Source organism: Daphnia pulicaria, chromosome 4 (genome assembly GCF_021234035.1).
Source record: "Daphnia pulicaria isolate SC F1-1A chromosome 4, SC_F0-13Bv2, whole genome shotgun sequence".
Classification (NCBI taxonomy): domain Eukaryota; kingdom Metazoa; phylum Arthropoda; class Branchiopoda; order Diplostraca; family Daphniidae; genus Daphnia; species Daphnia pulicaria.
The window spans coordinates 14,392,011-14,408,254 of record NC_060916.1 but is presented as its reverse complement, the minus strand read 5'-3'; the positions used below and the strand labels follow the sequence as shown (position 1 = coordinate 14,408,254).

General features: G+C 39.3%; 4 protein-coding genes across 7 annotated transcripts in view; 2 read left to right on the top strand and 2 right to left on the bottom strand.

Annotated features, from left to right (window-relative positions):
- Positions 1-1,587: 1,587 nt before the first annotated feature.
- On the top strand, positions 1,588-5,834 carry LOC124336742 (ABC transporter G family member 20-like). Its single transcript, XM_046790528.1, has 12 exons — positions 1,588-1,937; positions 2,029-2,451; positions 2,578-2,671; positions 3,054-3,368; positions 3,452-3,849; positions 3,907-4,117; positions 4,181-4,358; positions 4,421-4,536; positions 4,618-4,688; positions 4,748-4,836; positions 4,904-5,080; positions 5,145-5,834. The coding sequence occupies exons 1-12, from the start codon at positions 1,792-1,794 to the stop codon at positions 5,453-5,455; spliced, it is 2,529 nt and encodes an 842-aa protein (XP_046646484.1). The 5' UTR covers positions 1,588-1,791; the 3' UTR covers positions 5,456-5,834.
- A 171-nt stretch (positions 5,835-6,005) lies between these two features.
- On the bottom strand, positions 6,006-7,235 carry LOC124336744 (AN1-type zinc finger protein 1-like). Of its 2 annotated transcripts, none has more exons than XM_046790533.1 (3): positions 7,105-7,235; positions 6,856-7,030; positions 6,006-6,779 (listed from the first exon to the last, which is right to left on the bottom strand). In XM_046790533.1, the coding sequence occupies exon 3, from the start codon at positions 6,769-6,771 to the stop codon at positions 6,025-6,027; it is 747 nt and encodes a 248-aa protein (XP_046646489.1). In that variant the 5' UTR covers positions 6,772-6,779; positions 6,856-7,030; positions 7,105-7,235; the 3' UTR covers positions 6,006-6,024. The 2 variants fall into 2 exon arrangements, with proteins under 2 accessions (XP_046646489.1, XP_046646488.1); XM_046790532.1 differs by having other exon boundaries at positions 6,006-6,776; positions 7,105-7,233.
- Positions 7,236-7,575: 340 nt separating this feature from the next.
- Positions 7,576-10,591, bottom strand: LOC124336743. Of its 3 annotated transcripts, none has more exons than XM_046790530.1 (6): positions 10,408-10,591; positions 10,075-10,210; positions 9,303-9,408; positions 9,025-9,230; positions 8,773-8,930; positions 7,576-8,709 (listed from the first exon to the last, which is right to left on the bottom strand). In XM_046790530.1, exons 3-6 carry the CDS (start codon positions 9,406-9,408, stop codon positions 7,656-7,658), a joined length of 1,524 nt encoding a protein of 507 aa, XP_046646486.1. In that variant the 5' UTR covers positions 10,075-10,210; positions 10,408-10,591; the 3' UTR covers positions 7,576-7,655. The 3 variants fall into 3 exon arrangements, with proteins under 3 accessions (XP_046646486.1, XP_046646487.1, XP_046646485.1); XM_046790531.1 differs by having other exon boundaries at positions 9,303-9,402; XM_046790529.1 differs by having other exon boundaries at positions 9,303-9,402; positions 10,079-10,210.
- Positions 10,592-12,809: 2,218 nt separating this feature from the next.
- LOC124335840 (forkhead box protein P2-like) overlaps positions 12,810-16,244 on the top strand; it is a 43,829-nt gene continuing 40,394 nt past the window's right edge. Inside the window, exon 1 of the mRNA XM_046789327.1 lies at positions 12,810-12,951. The gene's annotated coding sequence lies outside the window, so the exon portion shown is untranslated. The remainder of the gene's footprint in view (positions 12,952-16,244) is intronic.

Below are 16,244 nucleotides of genomic sequence, written 5' to 3'. Positions count from 1 at the left end.
AAATGACATACATACTTTAAAAGTTTCCCAGTTACTCAGAGTGGAAACTGGAAACAACAGGTGGTTTGCAGTGCTGCGCAACTGGAAACGGCATTTCGTTTCTTTGACGTAATCGAACGAGAAAGCTGCCGAGGTGCATACTGCTTACCGGTTTCACAGATGACCGCGAACGCAACATCTTTTCACTTTCCCTTATAGAAATGCCATTTGTCTCACATTGGAGTCAGATTTGTTGAAATTTCACTGAATCTCGGATTAGGACCTTATTATTTTTGAAATGAAATATGAGACTTTCTACTTTGTTTTGGGAATCCGTGTGGAGATATTTTGTTTATTTTGTTTTCTTATTTTCACATTTGGAAAATACAGCAATCTGGGATAAGTTATTCAAGAGACCACGATAAAAAAGTTTTTATTTGCGGTGCCACCCGATCGTCTGATCGAGTTTTTGATATTTGTGATAAAGATACATATGTTGGGGATAGATGAAACCTAACTTTTTCAGTGTCCGCTTTCCATACGAAATTCTACAGCAGATGTAATTATACACTTCTTTATTCTTTAATCGTTCAAGTTTCTCAGTTACAAGTAATAAAATTATTATTATTATTCACATTCTCCCATCCAAATTTAAGTTATAAGGACACGATGTAGGGCACATCTAGGATTATTTTAAATTGCTCGATAATTATTATAGCATATGCAACAGATGGTACTATATTTTAAGAGTTGAATCTCGTTTCAGTAAAGGGCCCATAACTCGTTATTCGTTAATAGTAAGGGAAAACAAAAACTAACTATTAGTTGGGTTTTTCCAGATTCACAATTTAACCAACAGGTCGAAAGGATCTTAGCGCGTGTCTCTTGAGTATGGGAACGATTCCATGCATCCGACCTTGAGTCAAGCAAAATGCTCTTTTGTTCGAAAAACACGCCTATTTGATAATATGGAAAATTATGTCGTTCGAGTTTCGAAGATACAGACTTAGAGCAAATGAAAATTTTTCTGGAATTAAAAAAAATTCGCGTTCAAGCAATGATATAACTTATGGGGCGGTGTGAAATATGAGTCGCATAGAGCATTTTCTATGAGAATATAAATCTGAGAAGAAATGGCAGCCCATATTTTATTATTATTTTTTAAAATCTTACATTTTGTTCTTTAGTGCAGTTTATTACGTATTTGTATTAAATTGGAGTCACTGATTTTTCTTTGGGATCTGTAGAAGTGAGAAAAATATGTCCTAATGAATTAAATAGAGCAATAGGCTCGATTAGTCTTTGTTATGCTATTATATTTAATTAGACTATCCCAGAAAATCGAAAATTACTACAACGGATCGACACTTCGGAGACAAACCTAAACACACCCAAATGACCTTGTTTATTATTTCGAAACGCTAGGAAAATCCACATAAAAAAAAAGAGGAAAGGCTAGAAAGGCATAAGGTTTATATGCTCGAAAACAACAGAGGAAAGGTATTCTTTTCATCAGGTCAAGGTAATACGGCAGAGGTTAGGTTAACTATTTTCCTCATTACTTGTGTAACTCCCACCTGCTTTGGCATCACCTGTATGCCCTCATACTTGATATTAGGCCTATGCTAGGCTTTCCAATAGACCACTTGCTGTTTAGCTACCGACCGAGATCCTAGACAATTTTATCCTCTTGACATTTTTAGACAGCAATTTTTTTCATTTTCATACTCACCCCTGCACCCCAGTTTAAATCAGACAGCTTTGTTTTAACAGCAAATAATTTTTTTTTATACAACTTTTTCACAAATTAAAATGAAGAATAGCGCTGATTTACCGAAGTTGGCGGCTCCGTCCAGTCAAGGCGTCATCGTTCGAAACGCGATTAAAAGCTATGGTGTTGGTAGCCGTCGATCCACAGTCCTGGATGGACTCGACATGAACGTTAAAAAAGGAACCATGTAATTCAATTTTCTTAATTCATTTGACTGACTTCGTTGTGTTGGTCTTTACTGAAATTTGCTTTAATTATTGAAAATAATTATTTTATAGCTATGGGTTGCTGGGAGCTAGTGGTTGCGGCAAGACAACTCTGCTGAGCTGTATCGTTGGTCGCCGTAGCTTTGATAGTGGACAAGTGATGGTATTAGGTGGTCCACCAGGAACGCCGGATAGCGGTATTCCAGGTCCGCGGGTCGGCTATATGCCACAAGAACTGGCTCTGTATGGTGAATTTACCATTAAAGAGACGCTCCAGTACTTTGGCCGCATCTACAAATTAGAAGCGGATTTTGTCGTCTCGCAGTTAGACTTTCTGTCGAAATTGCTGGACCTGCCACCTGACCATCGCTACGTCAAGACACTGAGTGGTGGCCAGCAACGGCGTGTCTCGTTTGCCGTTGCACTCTTTCACGAACCCGAATTATTGATTTTAGATGAACCAACCGTTGGCGTTGATCCTCTACTCAGACGCAGGTATATCTGAAACTTCGTTTTTCTTGATTTAGGTTCTGCAGATTGTTTGATCTTATTTCGTTTTCATTATCCTCGTGTTATTTTTTTGAAAAGTTTACTTAATGCTGATTGAATGTTCTATTGTAGCATATGGGATCATCTTGTCCAGCAAAGTGTCGACCATGGGCGAACGGTAATCATCACTACTCATTATATCGAAGAAGCGCGGCAAGCAGATGCGGTAAGAGCTTAGATAATAACCTTACAGTAAATCTTTCTGCGAATAATATAGCTTAAAATTTTGGAAAAATAAGTAGCACTTTTAGACCATAAGACTCGTCCTTGGACGTTTACTAGTCTCTGGGGTTTGCTCTTAACAGTTTGTTATTGTATACTCGAGGAATATTGCTTTCTGGGATTCTCGTGATTTATATGCCGTAACCTTGTGGCTTGCTTTCAAGTATTATTTGGCTGTCTTATTGCCTGGTGAATACTGTTTCGTCTATTGTTTTATTTCTTTGAAGCTGAATATATACAGACTTTAGAACTGCGTTGATGTGCCTTTCAGCATTTCACCAACTTTCAGCCGAGTTTTTAATTAACTGTATTCATCAATATTTTAGATTGGAATGATGCGTTCTGGGCGCTTGTTAGCAGAAGAGTCGCCCGAAAATCTGTTGAAGAATTACGGGCTCCCTACATTAGAAGAAGTGTTCCTCAAACTGTGCATGAGGGATGGTAGTTACAAGGTTAAAGATGCGGTGGTTAACGCACCCATTTCCAAAGAGAAGAGCTATACGACATCTCAAAACCATCTTGGTGGTCATGAGAACATGGCTTTTAACTACAGCATCAGCCAGTTTGATGTCTCTCAGGTGGGCGTTGAGCGTCAAGAAAACATTAAAAGCCATCCCGGATCTCTGGCTCATTACAATGTTGTAAGTAAATTTTGTGATTTACAGGGCTGCATTTGCAAACATGAACACCCAACTGATTTGTCACTACTTGTTCTGATTTATAGCCAACTTCGAAATCAACTTTGCCGATCGATGGGAATGGGATCGTCTGTTTAAATTTCAACCGATGTGGTGACGGAAGTCTGCCAACGTACAGTAACAAGCGCGCTGATCTGCAGCAAATTACTAACAGTTCTATTCAGAATCCTTCCAAGAATGGGCTGAGATCTGCAGCATCGTTTGAAATGAAAGGACGGCACAATCTCCCGCTTGGGGGTAGCATCACTAAGAGGGGAACAGTTTACACCATTAACCAAAGTAGCAGCAAATCGTCCGAGAATATAATTCAAGACAACGAAGTTATTTCACGACGCAGTCGCACATTCAAAATGACCATGCCGTCCATGCATCGTAGCGCAGCGCTCATCCACAAGAATTTCATGCAAACATTCCGCAACATTGGGTACGAATTTATTTTCCATAAAGTAGTGCTGTTCTAATTCTTTTTATTGAATTTTAGTATGTTCCTGTTCGTTTTCCTGTTGCCTGCCCTCCAAGCCACAATCTTTTGTCTGGCTATCGGACGGGATCCGACGCTTCTCAAGATGGCCATCGTAAACGATGAGCTAAATCCGAGTGAGGGCCGTATCTGCAACTACACGACGGACTGCTCGTATTTCATGTTTAGTTGCCGTTATCTTCGGTTTGTTAACAACGACACAATAATTCAGGTTTGATTTTTTCTCTGCTTTTTTTTTTCATATTGAAAGTAACATCCAGGATGTGTTAAATAGGTTCCGTACCCAAATTTGTCGAGCGCCATTGAAGCTACGAGGAACGGTGAAGTGTGGGGGGTAGTGCACTTTGGCCAAAATTTTACGGATGAGATAATAATTCGACAGTCTGACGGTAGTGCGTCCAGTAACGAAACCGTTATTGGGAGTCGTATTGGGGTTACTATGGATTTTTCTAGTGAGTTTCAATGGTCATTTAAGTAGGTGCCTCTAATATTTAGCTTTCTTTATTTTTTACAGACCAGCAGATTTCAGTTGTTCTTCAGCGACGGCTGAATGAGGCTTTCGAGGATTTCACAAATGATATTTTGAGAGCTTGCGATTACGAGCCAACTGCTGGCAACATCCCCGTCTCGGTATATTTTATAATGCAATTTAATCGGTTACTTGTGTGCTTTTATGTGGACTTGTGATTGATATCGATCTATTTTTCTTAGTTCCTTGATCCTGTTTACGGTAAGAAAGATTCTACGTACACCGAATTCATGGCTCCTGGAATGATTCTCACGTAAGTTTATTTTTTATCGAAGTGATATGCATCCTAAAACAATATTGATTTTTCAACAGCATTGTATACTTCATTGCTGTTGCATTGACTGCTGGTGTCTTTATTAGTGAACGAAAGGAGGGTCTGCTAGATCGCAGTTTAGTGGCTGGTATGTCATGTTCAAACGTTTTTTTTATTCGCGCGGACATTTATTGTGAACTGGTTAATTTTTACAGGTGTACAGATGACTGAGGTGCTGTTGGCTCATTTGGTTAACCAGTTTACGATATTGCTTGGTCAAACTGCGCTGGTGTTCTTGTGTATGCTGGCAGTCTTTAACATCCCGTGTGAGGGCAATTTGGCTTTGGCCGTATTCATTACTCTGCTTCAAGGTCTCTGTGGGATGTCTTTTGGTAAGTGTGTGATCTTCGTTTAGGTATAGTTTTAGTTTGCTAATTCATAATTTTTTGGCGCTAGGTTTTTTGGTGTCCAGTATTTGCGATAGCGAAATCAGCGCTATTCACCTTTCACTTGGGAGTTTTTATCCTACTCTACTGCTCAGTGGGATTATATGGCCGATTGAAGGAATGACATCAACTTGGATGCGTTCTTTGTCGTATTCTCTCCCGCAAACGTATGCCATAGAAGCTTTGAGGTCAGTTTTCGCGAGAGGGTGGAGTGCTGAATTGCCTGATGTCTACCGGGGTATCTTGATCAGCACTGGGTGGATTTTTATCATGTTGGGTCTTAGCTTGATGGTTGTGCGTGTTCGCAAGCACACAGGTTAAAGTTCTTATTCTCGCGAGAATCCAGAATTCAGTACTGTCAAAGGTTATTGGTTAATTGTGGTGTTTAAGTTACCGATTTGGCAGTGGTGGGGGAATTGGAGATATTTCATTCCCTATTTCTCAGGACTGTCCTATCGATTCGTGTAGAATTTTGAGCTCACTTTTGTTTCAATCGGTGTTTTGTACAACTAACTTACTATGTTTTTAACGAATCTTCAACATTGTAAAATTTCTAGTTAAGTGTAAACTCCAATTCCGGTTTAACGAGGTTTGTTATTACTTATTATTGTCTAAAGTTCATGGTTGTATTCTAGTTCGACAATTGTTTCCTGTATTGTGGTATTTTCTTCGATCACTTACAACGCTGCGTTATTTTTCATTTCGTTGTTTTTTTAACTTCTAGCTTGTCATCCTGTTGTACAATCTGCATTATACTTGTGTCTGAACTCACCTTTTATGATGGGACGACAGCGGTTCACAAACTGTTGCGCCACTTGCGCATACTTAGTTATTCCGACAAATAAGAAAAAAATAAAATTTGTCAAGAAATAATAAATTTATCTGAACATTTATTGATCAACATATTTCAAGATAACTGTTTGTCCATTGAAAACAATTTCTCCATCAACCATTTCAGTAATTGTAACATCCATATTTTCCGACAAACAATCACCAGAAGAGGTGAACAAATTAAGATGAGGTTTCCCTGTGATGTTATTGAAGTTGGTGATTTTACATGCACTGGCAATGTAATCAATACATTTTCCTACAGACCACAATGTAGAAACAAAAACACCCATTTTAGCTTGTGAAGGGGTTTGGACCAAAAAATATACCCTTTCTTCAGCTGGTAGTTCATTAACACCTATCGAGTTTTGTTTAAGCTTCATTAACTGTACTTTGGCAGAGAGTTTATCCGATTTCATTCCTCTACAACTTTTCTTTCCTGCATTTTTCATCTGAATCTGTCTAACCAATTCAGCAGTTTGAACCATTTTTACTACAGGTTTCTCTAGTTTAGAACAATTATGTTCAACTTGGTGGCGATGGTGAAGGCAGAAGTGTAGATCACAGAATGGACATGGCATGTTGATCAATTCTTTAGTAGTACAATGGGGAAGAGAACATACATGCATTTCATGTGGGATATCAGATGGTTTTGGCAAGGAATCTTGATTGGATGAACATAAATGATCAAAAGGCTGAAAATGTGTTTTGCAAAATGATTGTCGACAAAAGTGACAACAAATTGGAAGGATATCCAATTGTTGGCACACATCCATGCTGCATCTCTTACCCAGGGAAGGAAACTCCATAGTTACTGCTTGGAATAAAAAGAAATGATAAATGAGGGTACACATAATAAATTGGTATAAATTATTATTATGTTAATTACTTACAAATACTATTATTGAATTGTAATTCGATTAATTGCAATATCAGCCCACTTCTTTTCAACAGCTTTAAGGGAATTTTCTGTGTTTAAATCATCAGGGTCTGGATCGGGCAATTCAATAGCAGAAACTGCTATATCATCAGTTGGAAGGGAATCTTTCGCCCACTCTTTATCAACCACTTCGACAAGAGAAGCTTCCATTAGAAACTCGTTGTCCATTTTAGCAACAATTATAATTTTCTAATAATACTACCAATTCGTTTGCCGCACAACAATTACTTAACTTAACAAGAAAATTTTGTGTTTTATCGAAGAAGCTCAAACGAAAACAGTGTGGATTGTGCCTTTGGAATATAAACCATTGACATATTCATCATTATATTCCGCATAGTCTTCAACGGCTTGATTCCGCGCACTTCTGTCGGTTTGATTCGGGGTTGCCAGACCACAGACAGAGCTGCTACAGATCAGAGCTACACAGATAAAGACTTAAAAACACAGATAAAGACCACTATGTAGAACAAAATCAGCGGTTATGACAAGAAGCCCCCCAGCGAGTGTATTAATTTCTTCGTCACGCGCGCTCACGATGAAAATTTTTTTGCATTTTGGGCATTTTCGAATCCTCACAATAATCTTAGATGACTTTACTTCGTTGCAGATTTCCCTGCGGACGAAAGTTGAGTGTCATATTAGATGGCTAACAAAATTCTAAATATAAAGATAATGATTTTCAAATTTATTAGTTCATTTATGGCATTTTGTTCGCAACTTTGCACGTAACCAACGACCCATTTTTACATTTCAATAATCGCTTACATAAAAGTTAATGTGCCAGTTCTTTTTTATCCAAATAGCTGTCTTTTCCCAGTCGTTAAAATTTTCCAGCGTAATCTTCTCACAGCCCCCAATATAAATTTTTCTGAGGGGATTAGTTTCTTTCATAAAAACATCAACCCCTCTTTTGGTGATCGAACTACAGCGATGAAATACTAAGGTCTCCAGATTGCAGAAAGAATGAAGTTTTGCCACTCGATGTAGGATATCGTCTGTGAGGGTGTCACATCTTTTAATGTGGATATAAATAAGTAAGGGGGAGGAAAATAAAGTCAATAGATTTTGAGGAGCAATCCAATAGTTCTCTGAGGTTAAACACAGAACCTCAAGTTTCTTTAATATGGGCTGATCTCTTCTGAAACAATTTCGTCCTTCGTCGGTAGTACTGACCATCTTATAACTATCACTCAAAAGGCATAGAGTTTGAAGATTGGGACAATTTTCTATGACGACCATGATATCGACTTCAAGGAAGAATCCTTCGATGCACAGCGTCTCTAGGGAACTTCCAAATTTCTGCAGAAGAGGAACAATGCCTCCATCAAACGTCAGGTCCTTATAAAAAAATAACTCATTGCCTTCTCTTTTTTTTACGAAATTTCTGATTACAAATACGCAGAGCTTTTCTAAAGAGAGTAGACTTAGGAGATCCACGTCTTTCAGCCCTTCAGTTCTCATTGAAAGGAAAACTTTAGTAACATTAGGGCATAAAAGTAAAGATTTTCTTAGACTTCCACTTTTGTAGGCTGTTTTCACAAGGACATGTAGCGTTGATAAAGAATATTTCGGTAATTTCAGCTTTCGGTCCAACGCATTTTGGGCAATTTCAGCCAACCCTTCAAGAAGAGATTCGTGGCAAAGAACTTTTAATACAGGCAAATTGTCAAGAGCCATTTGTAGTGCTTTTGTTGTACATTGGCATCCGGTAAGGTCCAAAACGCAGATGGACTTGCAGTTTCCTGTTACGCATAGTTCTCGAATTCCATCATCAGAAACCTTACTGAATTTGGCATGTAGCTCCCTTATGAAATAGAAAAAAAATAAAATAAAAAATAAATAAAAAAATAATCAATTAAATAATTACCTTAACTCTATGCAGTGTGTTCCAAGAATCTGGAAGCAATCGTTACCTGCTTCCGAATATGAAATTTCCAATACTTTCAGTTTTGAAAATTTAGAAATGAAATTCAAATGCTCATGGTAATGGCAATGAAAGGAATTAACCCGCAACGTTTCCAGATGCTACGAATATCATAAGTCAGGAAAAGAAATATTAATTATTTTGGTGCGAAGAAAAAAATCCTTCCAAAAATGTAGAAAATTGTGTTGCTATTACAGAGCTTCGAACTGTGGCAGTATTAAGAATACGTGATTCCAGAGTCCACGAATGAATGTCTCTTTTCATCAGTGCGAGATCCAAAGTGCGTAGATTAGAAGTTGTGAGAAGCTCACTAAGGAATGGGCTGATTACAAATCGACACGGTGGTTTTTCGATTAATTTCTCCGTAATAATCTTGACAATTTTCTCCAACAAAAAGGATGCTAAAATGTTTATTTATTAAACGATAAAAAAAAAACTAATTTTTAATTCATACGAAACATTCAGTAACTTACGCAATCCATCAAAGCGATTCACTACAGATTTTTCTGATTCCAAGGCTTCAAGCACTCCATCCTCCAGTTCACTCAATGGCATATTATTACAAAAGTTATCCTGCATCTCAAGAATAAAATGTATACAGGTTTCTGAAAGGGACTTTGCACTTTTAACTCGCGGCATATTGACGAAAATATTTAATGAAAGAATATTCAGCTATGTTTCATAAGCAGGGAATACTTTCCAACAGATGTTCTTAGTGGACTGATGAGAATATTTTTGCGACTCTTAAACTTAAAAATAAATCTGACGGAGGTGGGGATAGAGAGAAGACCAATTTCCTTTTACTGAGCTCTGATTGGCTCGAAAGACGAAGAGAGAAGGAATGGAACGATGACCCTCAGGAAGGTTTATTATCATTCCACACAAGTCACTGTTTTTTTTTGTGTTTTTTTAAAAGCAAAGTCTTTTCCAATCTTTACAGGTATACGTGTCCCTATTGTCCCATGGGTGTGATAAAAAGAAGACGTTTATGAAGGCCTCTTGGAGGAGTTTCCAGAGGAAATTAAATTAATCAAAATTGAAGGTCAGTTTAAAGGGGTGTTCGGTGCAAAAAATTCTCGCTACTCCGCTTCCACGATTCCACCCATCATCATATTGGCCATGATGAACCCGTGTTTACATTACATTGTGCCGCACGACTTGCTGGGCAACTTTCGGGCTTTTAGTGTAATAACGGAGTTAAATGAAAATCAATTAACACTTACTTCCTGGTTCTCTATTACTTACTTACTCCTGGCATTATGGTTAAAAACGCCACTGGGTGTTGGTCTTCGAGATTTATGTGGGGCTGCGTGTGCCGAACCGTCGGTGTGTTGTCAAGTTGAAAATGTGACTCCTCGCTTCTCTGCAGTTGGCTGTCAACCTTCGATATAAAACGAAGAAAATAATTCAGTGTGAGCCTGTTCCTCTCAGGCTTATGGGACCGATTTCAGTCTTTAAATTCTTAGTCTGTGGCATTACCAACTACTCGGGTAAAAAGCAAGCATAAAGAACAAGTTTTCTTAAAGTGTAATTGGTTTAATTATGACTTAAAGTGTAATTGGTTTAATTATGATTTACCAGGCGGTAATTCAACGTTATAGTCCTAAAAATCATCCACACTGGGTTGGTAAATCGAGAGCAAAGTTCTTTAAAATGGCTTTACGCAGGCATTTGAATTTAAGAAACCAATTCAAAATTTCCAACGCAAACAAAAAAAACTTATTTTTCCGATTCCTTGATCGGCATGTGCTAGGATTTTTCAGTTTTTTTACAACAAATTTTCGGCTGCATTAGTGCATCCTACAAATCTACTAATACCTAAATACGAAGCACTGCATTTCGCCCAGCGCAACTATCGGTTGGAAGTGGAAACATCTATCATCAATAATTGAATACTGAAAACAATTAATTTTAAGACAATTAATAATTTTAACTTTTAAGACTCGATGTAAAAATAAGAAATAAATTATCTACAATTCTATTTTAATAATAATTCCATTTTGAAACGATTTCAATGGTCACCCGTCGCGGTAAAAATTTCTGCGTTTTGGAGGAGGAAAAGAAGATTTTTTTTGCGTTTAGTTTGGTATATTCATTAAAGGGTAAATATTCTTTGAGAGTTTTTTTTTTAATTCTTATTTTTTTTTAAATGATGTCAACGGACGTCGTTCATTTTACGTACAGCGCAACGACATCGAGTACAAGAGAATTAGATAAACTAACAGCATAGGCTGCTGAGGCGCTCCACCAAAAATTGCGTCAACAAACTGGCGAGTAATGTTGGTTTGGCCGCTGCTAGGCCAACGGTCCTGTACAGAGTAGGTATAGCTATAGCCTATATTTGGATAAATTCGAACGTCCCGCCTCAAAACTGTGACCGATTCAACTTTGTTCAAAGTTCCAAGGGCCAACAACTAACAGCAGGTATCCTGTGGTTCTTTCCGCAGTTTCCCCTTCTGCCGTCCCTGGCAGCCGCTGTATACAGTTTGAATCCTACTTTCAAACTCGATCACCGCACTGCATACGAGCAGCGCAGCAACAACATCAACAACTATTTTTGTTTGTCCTCCAAAAGAGTTCTTTTCCCCTCTTATGTAGACTTCCATATAACTCTCACAGTCAACATCGCTAGCAGGCGGAAGGGGGGCAAGACGGAGGAGCGTTCTTCTTCGTTCTTTACCATCAATATTTCTGTTTTCTTCCTATTTTTTTAATCCTGTCCAGCACGTTTACCTACGTAAGAAAGTACGTCATCCACCTCCAGCGCGTGTCTGTGTATGTGCGTGTTTTGCGACCAAGAACAATTCATCAGCTCCGCATGACTCAGCTCGCAACAAGAAAACAACCCTGAGACTCTGCTGCTGTATACATGCTGCTCTGGTCGGTATATAAGCGTGCAATGCTATTCTGTCGCCCAACAAAGACCCTAGATGATGTGGCTACACGGTTTGTTCAACAGTAAACACCCAACGCCATCAAGTACTACTGCTGCTGCTGCTACTACTACACTATATACTAAGCGTCAATTTTGTATGATGATGCATTGTTTTTTCATCGACGCCAGATGCCGTGAATGATGAAGGACAACTATGTTGTTCCCGAGAGGACGAGATCTCGCATCGGACGTCAATGATTATGATCTTATAGGATAGGCTTTGTGGCCACCCACGTGCAATTACTCTACAGTGTATATAAAAGAATATATACGTTAAGGAATGTCGAATGAGCAATCAAAGTTGGTTAATACCGGGCTATTTTTGGTGAGGCCGACCGAGGCCGACTGATGTTATTACGACGCAACAGCAACCAAACTTTTTCGCATCTCGAATTTAATCATCACGAACTGGGACAAAGACAATTTTTAAATTTGCAAAGTATCTTGACAGTTTGATGAGACAAGGTGTTGATTTTTAAACTCGGTCATTTGGGCACTATATACTTTATATTCTAAGAATTCAACTTTGTCTAGTGGAACTGTCTCCATTGATAATCAAGGAGGAAATTGTTCATTCTGGGTCATTTGGAATTGATTTCCTTTACCAAGACTATGTCAGATAAGATATGAATACCGAAACTGCTGACTGACCCGGTGCGATTGTTTCTGGTAATCAAAATCTGTTGAAGCGCAGCACAAAGTAGAAACTAGTCTAGTTTCGACTAAATTGCGCAAAGTTCTGCCAACTTTTGACAAAAACAAGAAAGGATGGCCAGCCGTTTGAAAATTGGCCAATTGTCTTAACTTGAACGAAAGTTGGAACGGCAGCCTTTTATAGACTTTGGCGTTAAATATTTAAAAAAGGTTAGTTGACGCTTAGATATGTCCATTTTTTAATTCGTCGGTCACGGAGTAGCAGTCGACTGTTGGAGTCGACTCGTCGCTATGAAGTCGTCGCTCGCTCTTGCCTATACTGTGCCTCCAAAAAACGACGCACACTCGTGAGCGTTCAGTCGGCGGGAAATCAGTGTCGACAACACAAACAGTGGTACATCGTGACAAGATGTGCGCGTCGAATTATTGAACTTTAAAAAGCCGGAAAAATCAGCCGCATTAATGGTTCGTTGAATCCTTTTTCCTGGACGAGAATAAGGACAGATTGACGTTTACCAAGATGTTATTTTAAGGTAAGAATGAATAGATGAATCATCATTTTGAATTTCGCTCGCGTCAGCAGACCGGGTGGTGACATGCGCGGGTAGGCGACCGGCACGACATTTTGACAACTTGTTGCCTTTCTCTATTTGAATTTCGAAACAACTCAAAGTGATGGATTTGAATTGTGGTAAACGTAAACGACAAACTTTTTAGGATTTTTTGAATTATTGTCGCCATATTATTTCAACGTTTTTGAACTTTGTGGAATTCAAGAAGCCGATGATTTCAACCTAGAATTTGTGTTAGATCGGTTTCTATGAGATTAAATGTCATTTTTAATATTTGTTTTCTTAATATTCTGTTTTTATTTTGACTAGTTCAAAGTGACGTATTTATGGGAAATTAATAAGTAGTGCCATCTAGTGAATGAATAAGTAACAAGACATGAAATACAATCGAACAGTAAGAAAAAAATACATTATGTTTCATATTATAAATTTTTGAAATTTAGGCACGAAGAATATAAAGCGCGTTATTTATAAAATTAGTCGAATCAAATTTACAATGCGGAATATGCTGGCGTTTGAAATGAACTGCAATGTTAACTATAAAGTTCGCACACGCCAGCCATAACTTTAGCGTTAACGTCTTTGTCGTTGATTTGAACTTGACATCGTCATCTTTTCCCCCACCCAGATCTTCTTCCTTTTTGGAAGGCGCAGGACAAAAGAGAATCGAGCCATTTTTGTGTTGTGTTATTGACTCAGCCACTTTGAGAAAGAACCGGGTGTGATTCGAAAAAAAAAGTCTCCCCGCTTTTTTCCCTCTCCGCTGTCTATACGTCACCCTAGCCAGACGGCCAGTTATATTCTGTTCGACTATGTGTGTGTGTGTGTGTGTGCGCGTGTGTGTCCCCAAACATTATTTGGCTAAACCACGCTGTTGTTTTGTTTTCTCTTATATATATATGTGTGTGTGTATGTGTGTATATATATATTCGTCGGCGTCCAGCGTCGTTCCGTTCTAGACTTTTCCATTTGGTTCTTGTTTACCAAGACCTTGCATTTTGTTGACACTGCGCCCGGCTTCGCCTGCTTGCCTTCCTCTTTGCTCTCTCCCACCAAAAACTCCCCCCTCGCCCACCTCTCTCTCGCAACGAATTGGGTTGCGTCAACTAGCGTGAGCAGCCGTCGAGGGTATTAGGCGGGGTGGGTGATGTGTGGGGTGGTAAAAGAAGGAAGAAGAGGAGGAAGAACAAAACAGTATAGACAAGTCTCTCGACGCTATCCACGGGCTCCATGGACAGTGGGGGGGCAAAAGGAGGAAAGCGCTTTTATATTCTCTTGTGTGTGTGTGTACTCTATAGCTGTTCATTCCACCTATATAGAGACTCTCCTTTTCGTCCGTTCTCTGGCCGTCCGTCCGTCCGTCTCCCACCACCACCACCACCACTCCCTTTAACCTCCCACAAGCTTTTCTGCCCCACTTTGTTTTATCAAGGATCCTTGTTGGTATTTTCTCTGTATTTATTCTCTTCTTTGGCTCCGGCGTGTGGGCATTCGTCTTCCGGCGCTGATGTGACTTTGTGTGTGCGTGTCAGTTATTTATTTTTTTTTTTTGGGGGGGGGGTTTGGGTGATGGAACAGAACAGAAAAAAAAAGTAAAATAAATGCGAACGCGATGAGCCGATGACACATAATTATTATTATATTATTATTATTACAGAGGACAACGGAGAGCGGCCGATTAGCCAGTCGCTAGATGGCACAATGTCCGATAGTATACAGTATATTACATATCCGAATATGAAAGTAGCAAGGCGCCAACAACAACACTTTCGTGATTATAAGACGATAGCGGTCCCCAAAAACAAATTGCCGCGCCAAGTCTAGCGGAAATAAAGCGGGGCAAATACTTGTCTGGATATTTAATCTGAGAAATTGAACTGTTGAGATCTCAAGTCGACTTCTATAGCGCATTGGACGTTTCCGCTTGTTCGCCCTCGCTCGAAACGTTACAAACGGAGGTGGGCTCCTGTGGTGACGTCTCATGCGTCTCTCTCTCGGCAGCCGACGCCAAAAGCACAGCACACATCTACCCACACACACACTATAATACTGTTGACAAGACGACTCAATCACACAGGTCCTTTTATTTCTTTTGATGTGAACTAAATGGGGGGGCATCGACTGGCATGAATGGAGGATCGCCCTCATCTACGTAATAGAAAGGCACATCCCCATCAGAGAGAAATGCGACCTCTCCTCTGACCTGGCGTGTCATTTTTCCCTCGCACTTGACTGAACATCTCAACTCCGGGGTGTGTGTGTGCTGTGCGGGGATCCCGTTTGGAAGCTGCCAGCATTTGTGTGACTAACGATACCATTAAAAAATGTGTCTTTGTAATTTCTCACTTTTCCCCCTCTTCTCTCTCTCATTTCTCCCCGGCAGCAGCAGACAAAAAAGGTTTTGTCACTTGCGCTATATAGCTTAATTGATCCGATTCCGATCAATCAATGCCGTTATATATATAGTATAGTATCCCGGATTCCCCGACTGCACTCTCTCTCTCTCTCTTATTGCTGCGCATCTCCGATGGTGGCAAATAAATACGATTTGGGAATAAGACGTATGAATTCGGGAGTTTTGGGGTCGAACGAAATTGAGAAAATTGTATTCGAAATGATTGAGTCGGTGTTAAAGTGGAACAAATCAACTATGAACCGCTTCAAATTGCAATCGTTGTTTGAGTACGTTTTTGATGACGTTGGTGATTCAAGCGGAGAACGTTATTATAAGTACAAACGTTAACTGCATTATCCTAATAAAATAAGAGAGTCGGGTTCGTTTGAATTGAAGTGGATCAATTAACAGGTCGAGCGAGAGCGCCCTCGCCGGAGTCTAGTGTACAGCAGCTAGCTATATTAGCTAGCGCTCGGCTTTAATGATAAGCGGAAAATAAAATTATACAAACATGCTGCTGCTTGCGTCTGCATCGCATTATTAAAGGGACGCGTGGAATCCGAGATGATGCATCCGCTTCCTGTTGCTGCCACTGTGTCGCTGTCTATATAAACCTATATATTTATAATATAGATAGATGTGAAACTACTGTGCTCTGATGTACAACTCATAAAACACATTATTTGCATGCGCCTGTCAGCGTCTTTAGAGGCCCCGAAGAGCCCGTATTATTGTCTCCAAGGAAATGGCTTGTTGAATGTTAGATGAACCCCTTTTATTTTCTTCTTCTTCTTCAATAACTGAGTGAAATTATCATTCAAGTACTGCATGTGTGCGTGTGTGCCAAATGAACTCAATG

Bases quoted from the DNA above. Each gene is read 5' to 3' on its own strand.
- LOC124336742 (XM_046790528.1), top strand. From the start codon at position 1,792: ATGAAGAATAGCGCTGATTTACCGAAGTTGGCGGCTCCGTCCAGTCAA. The intron at 1,938-2,028 runs GTAATTCAATTT...ATTATTTTATAG, and splicing joins AACGTTAAAAAAGGAACCAT to CTATGGGTTGCTGGGAGCTA. The intron at 3,369-3,451 runs GTAAGTAAATTT...TCTGATTTATAG, and splicing joins CTCTGGCTCATTACAATGTT to CCAACTTCGAAATCAACTTT.
- LOC124336744 (XM_046790533.1), bottom strand. From the start codon at position 6,771: ATGGAGTTTCCTTCCCTGGGTAAGAGATGCAGCATGGATGTGTGCCAA.
- LOC124336743 (XM_046790529.1), bottom strand. From the start codon at position 10,443: ATGATTTTTAGGACTATAACGTTGAATTACCGCCTG. The intron at 10,211-10,407 runs GTAAATCATAAT...TTTATATCGAAG, and splicing joins TAACGTTGAATTACCGCCTG to GTTGACAGCCAACTGCAGAG. The intron at 8,710-8,772 runs GTAATTATTTAA...CTATTTCATAAG, and splicing joins ACACACTGCATAGAGTTAAG to GGAGCTACATGCCAAATTCA.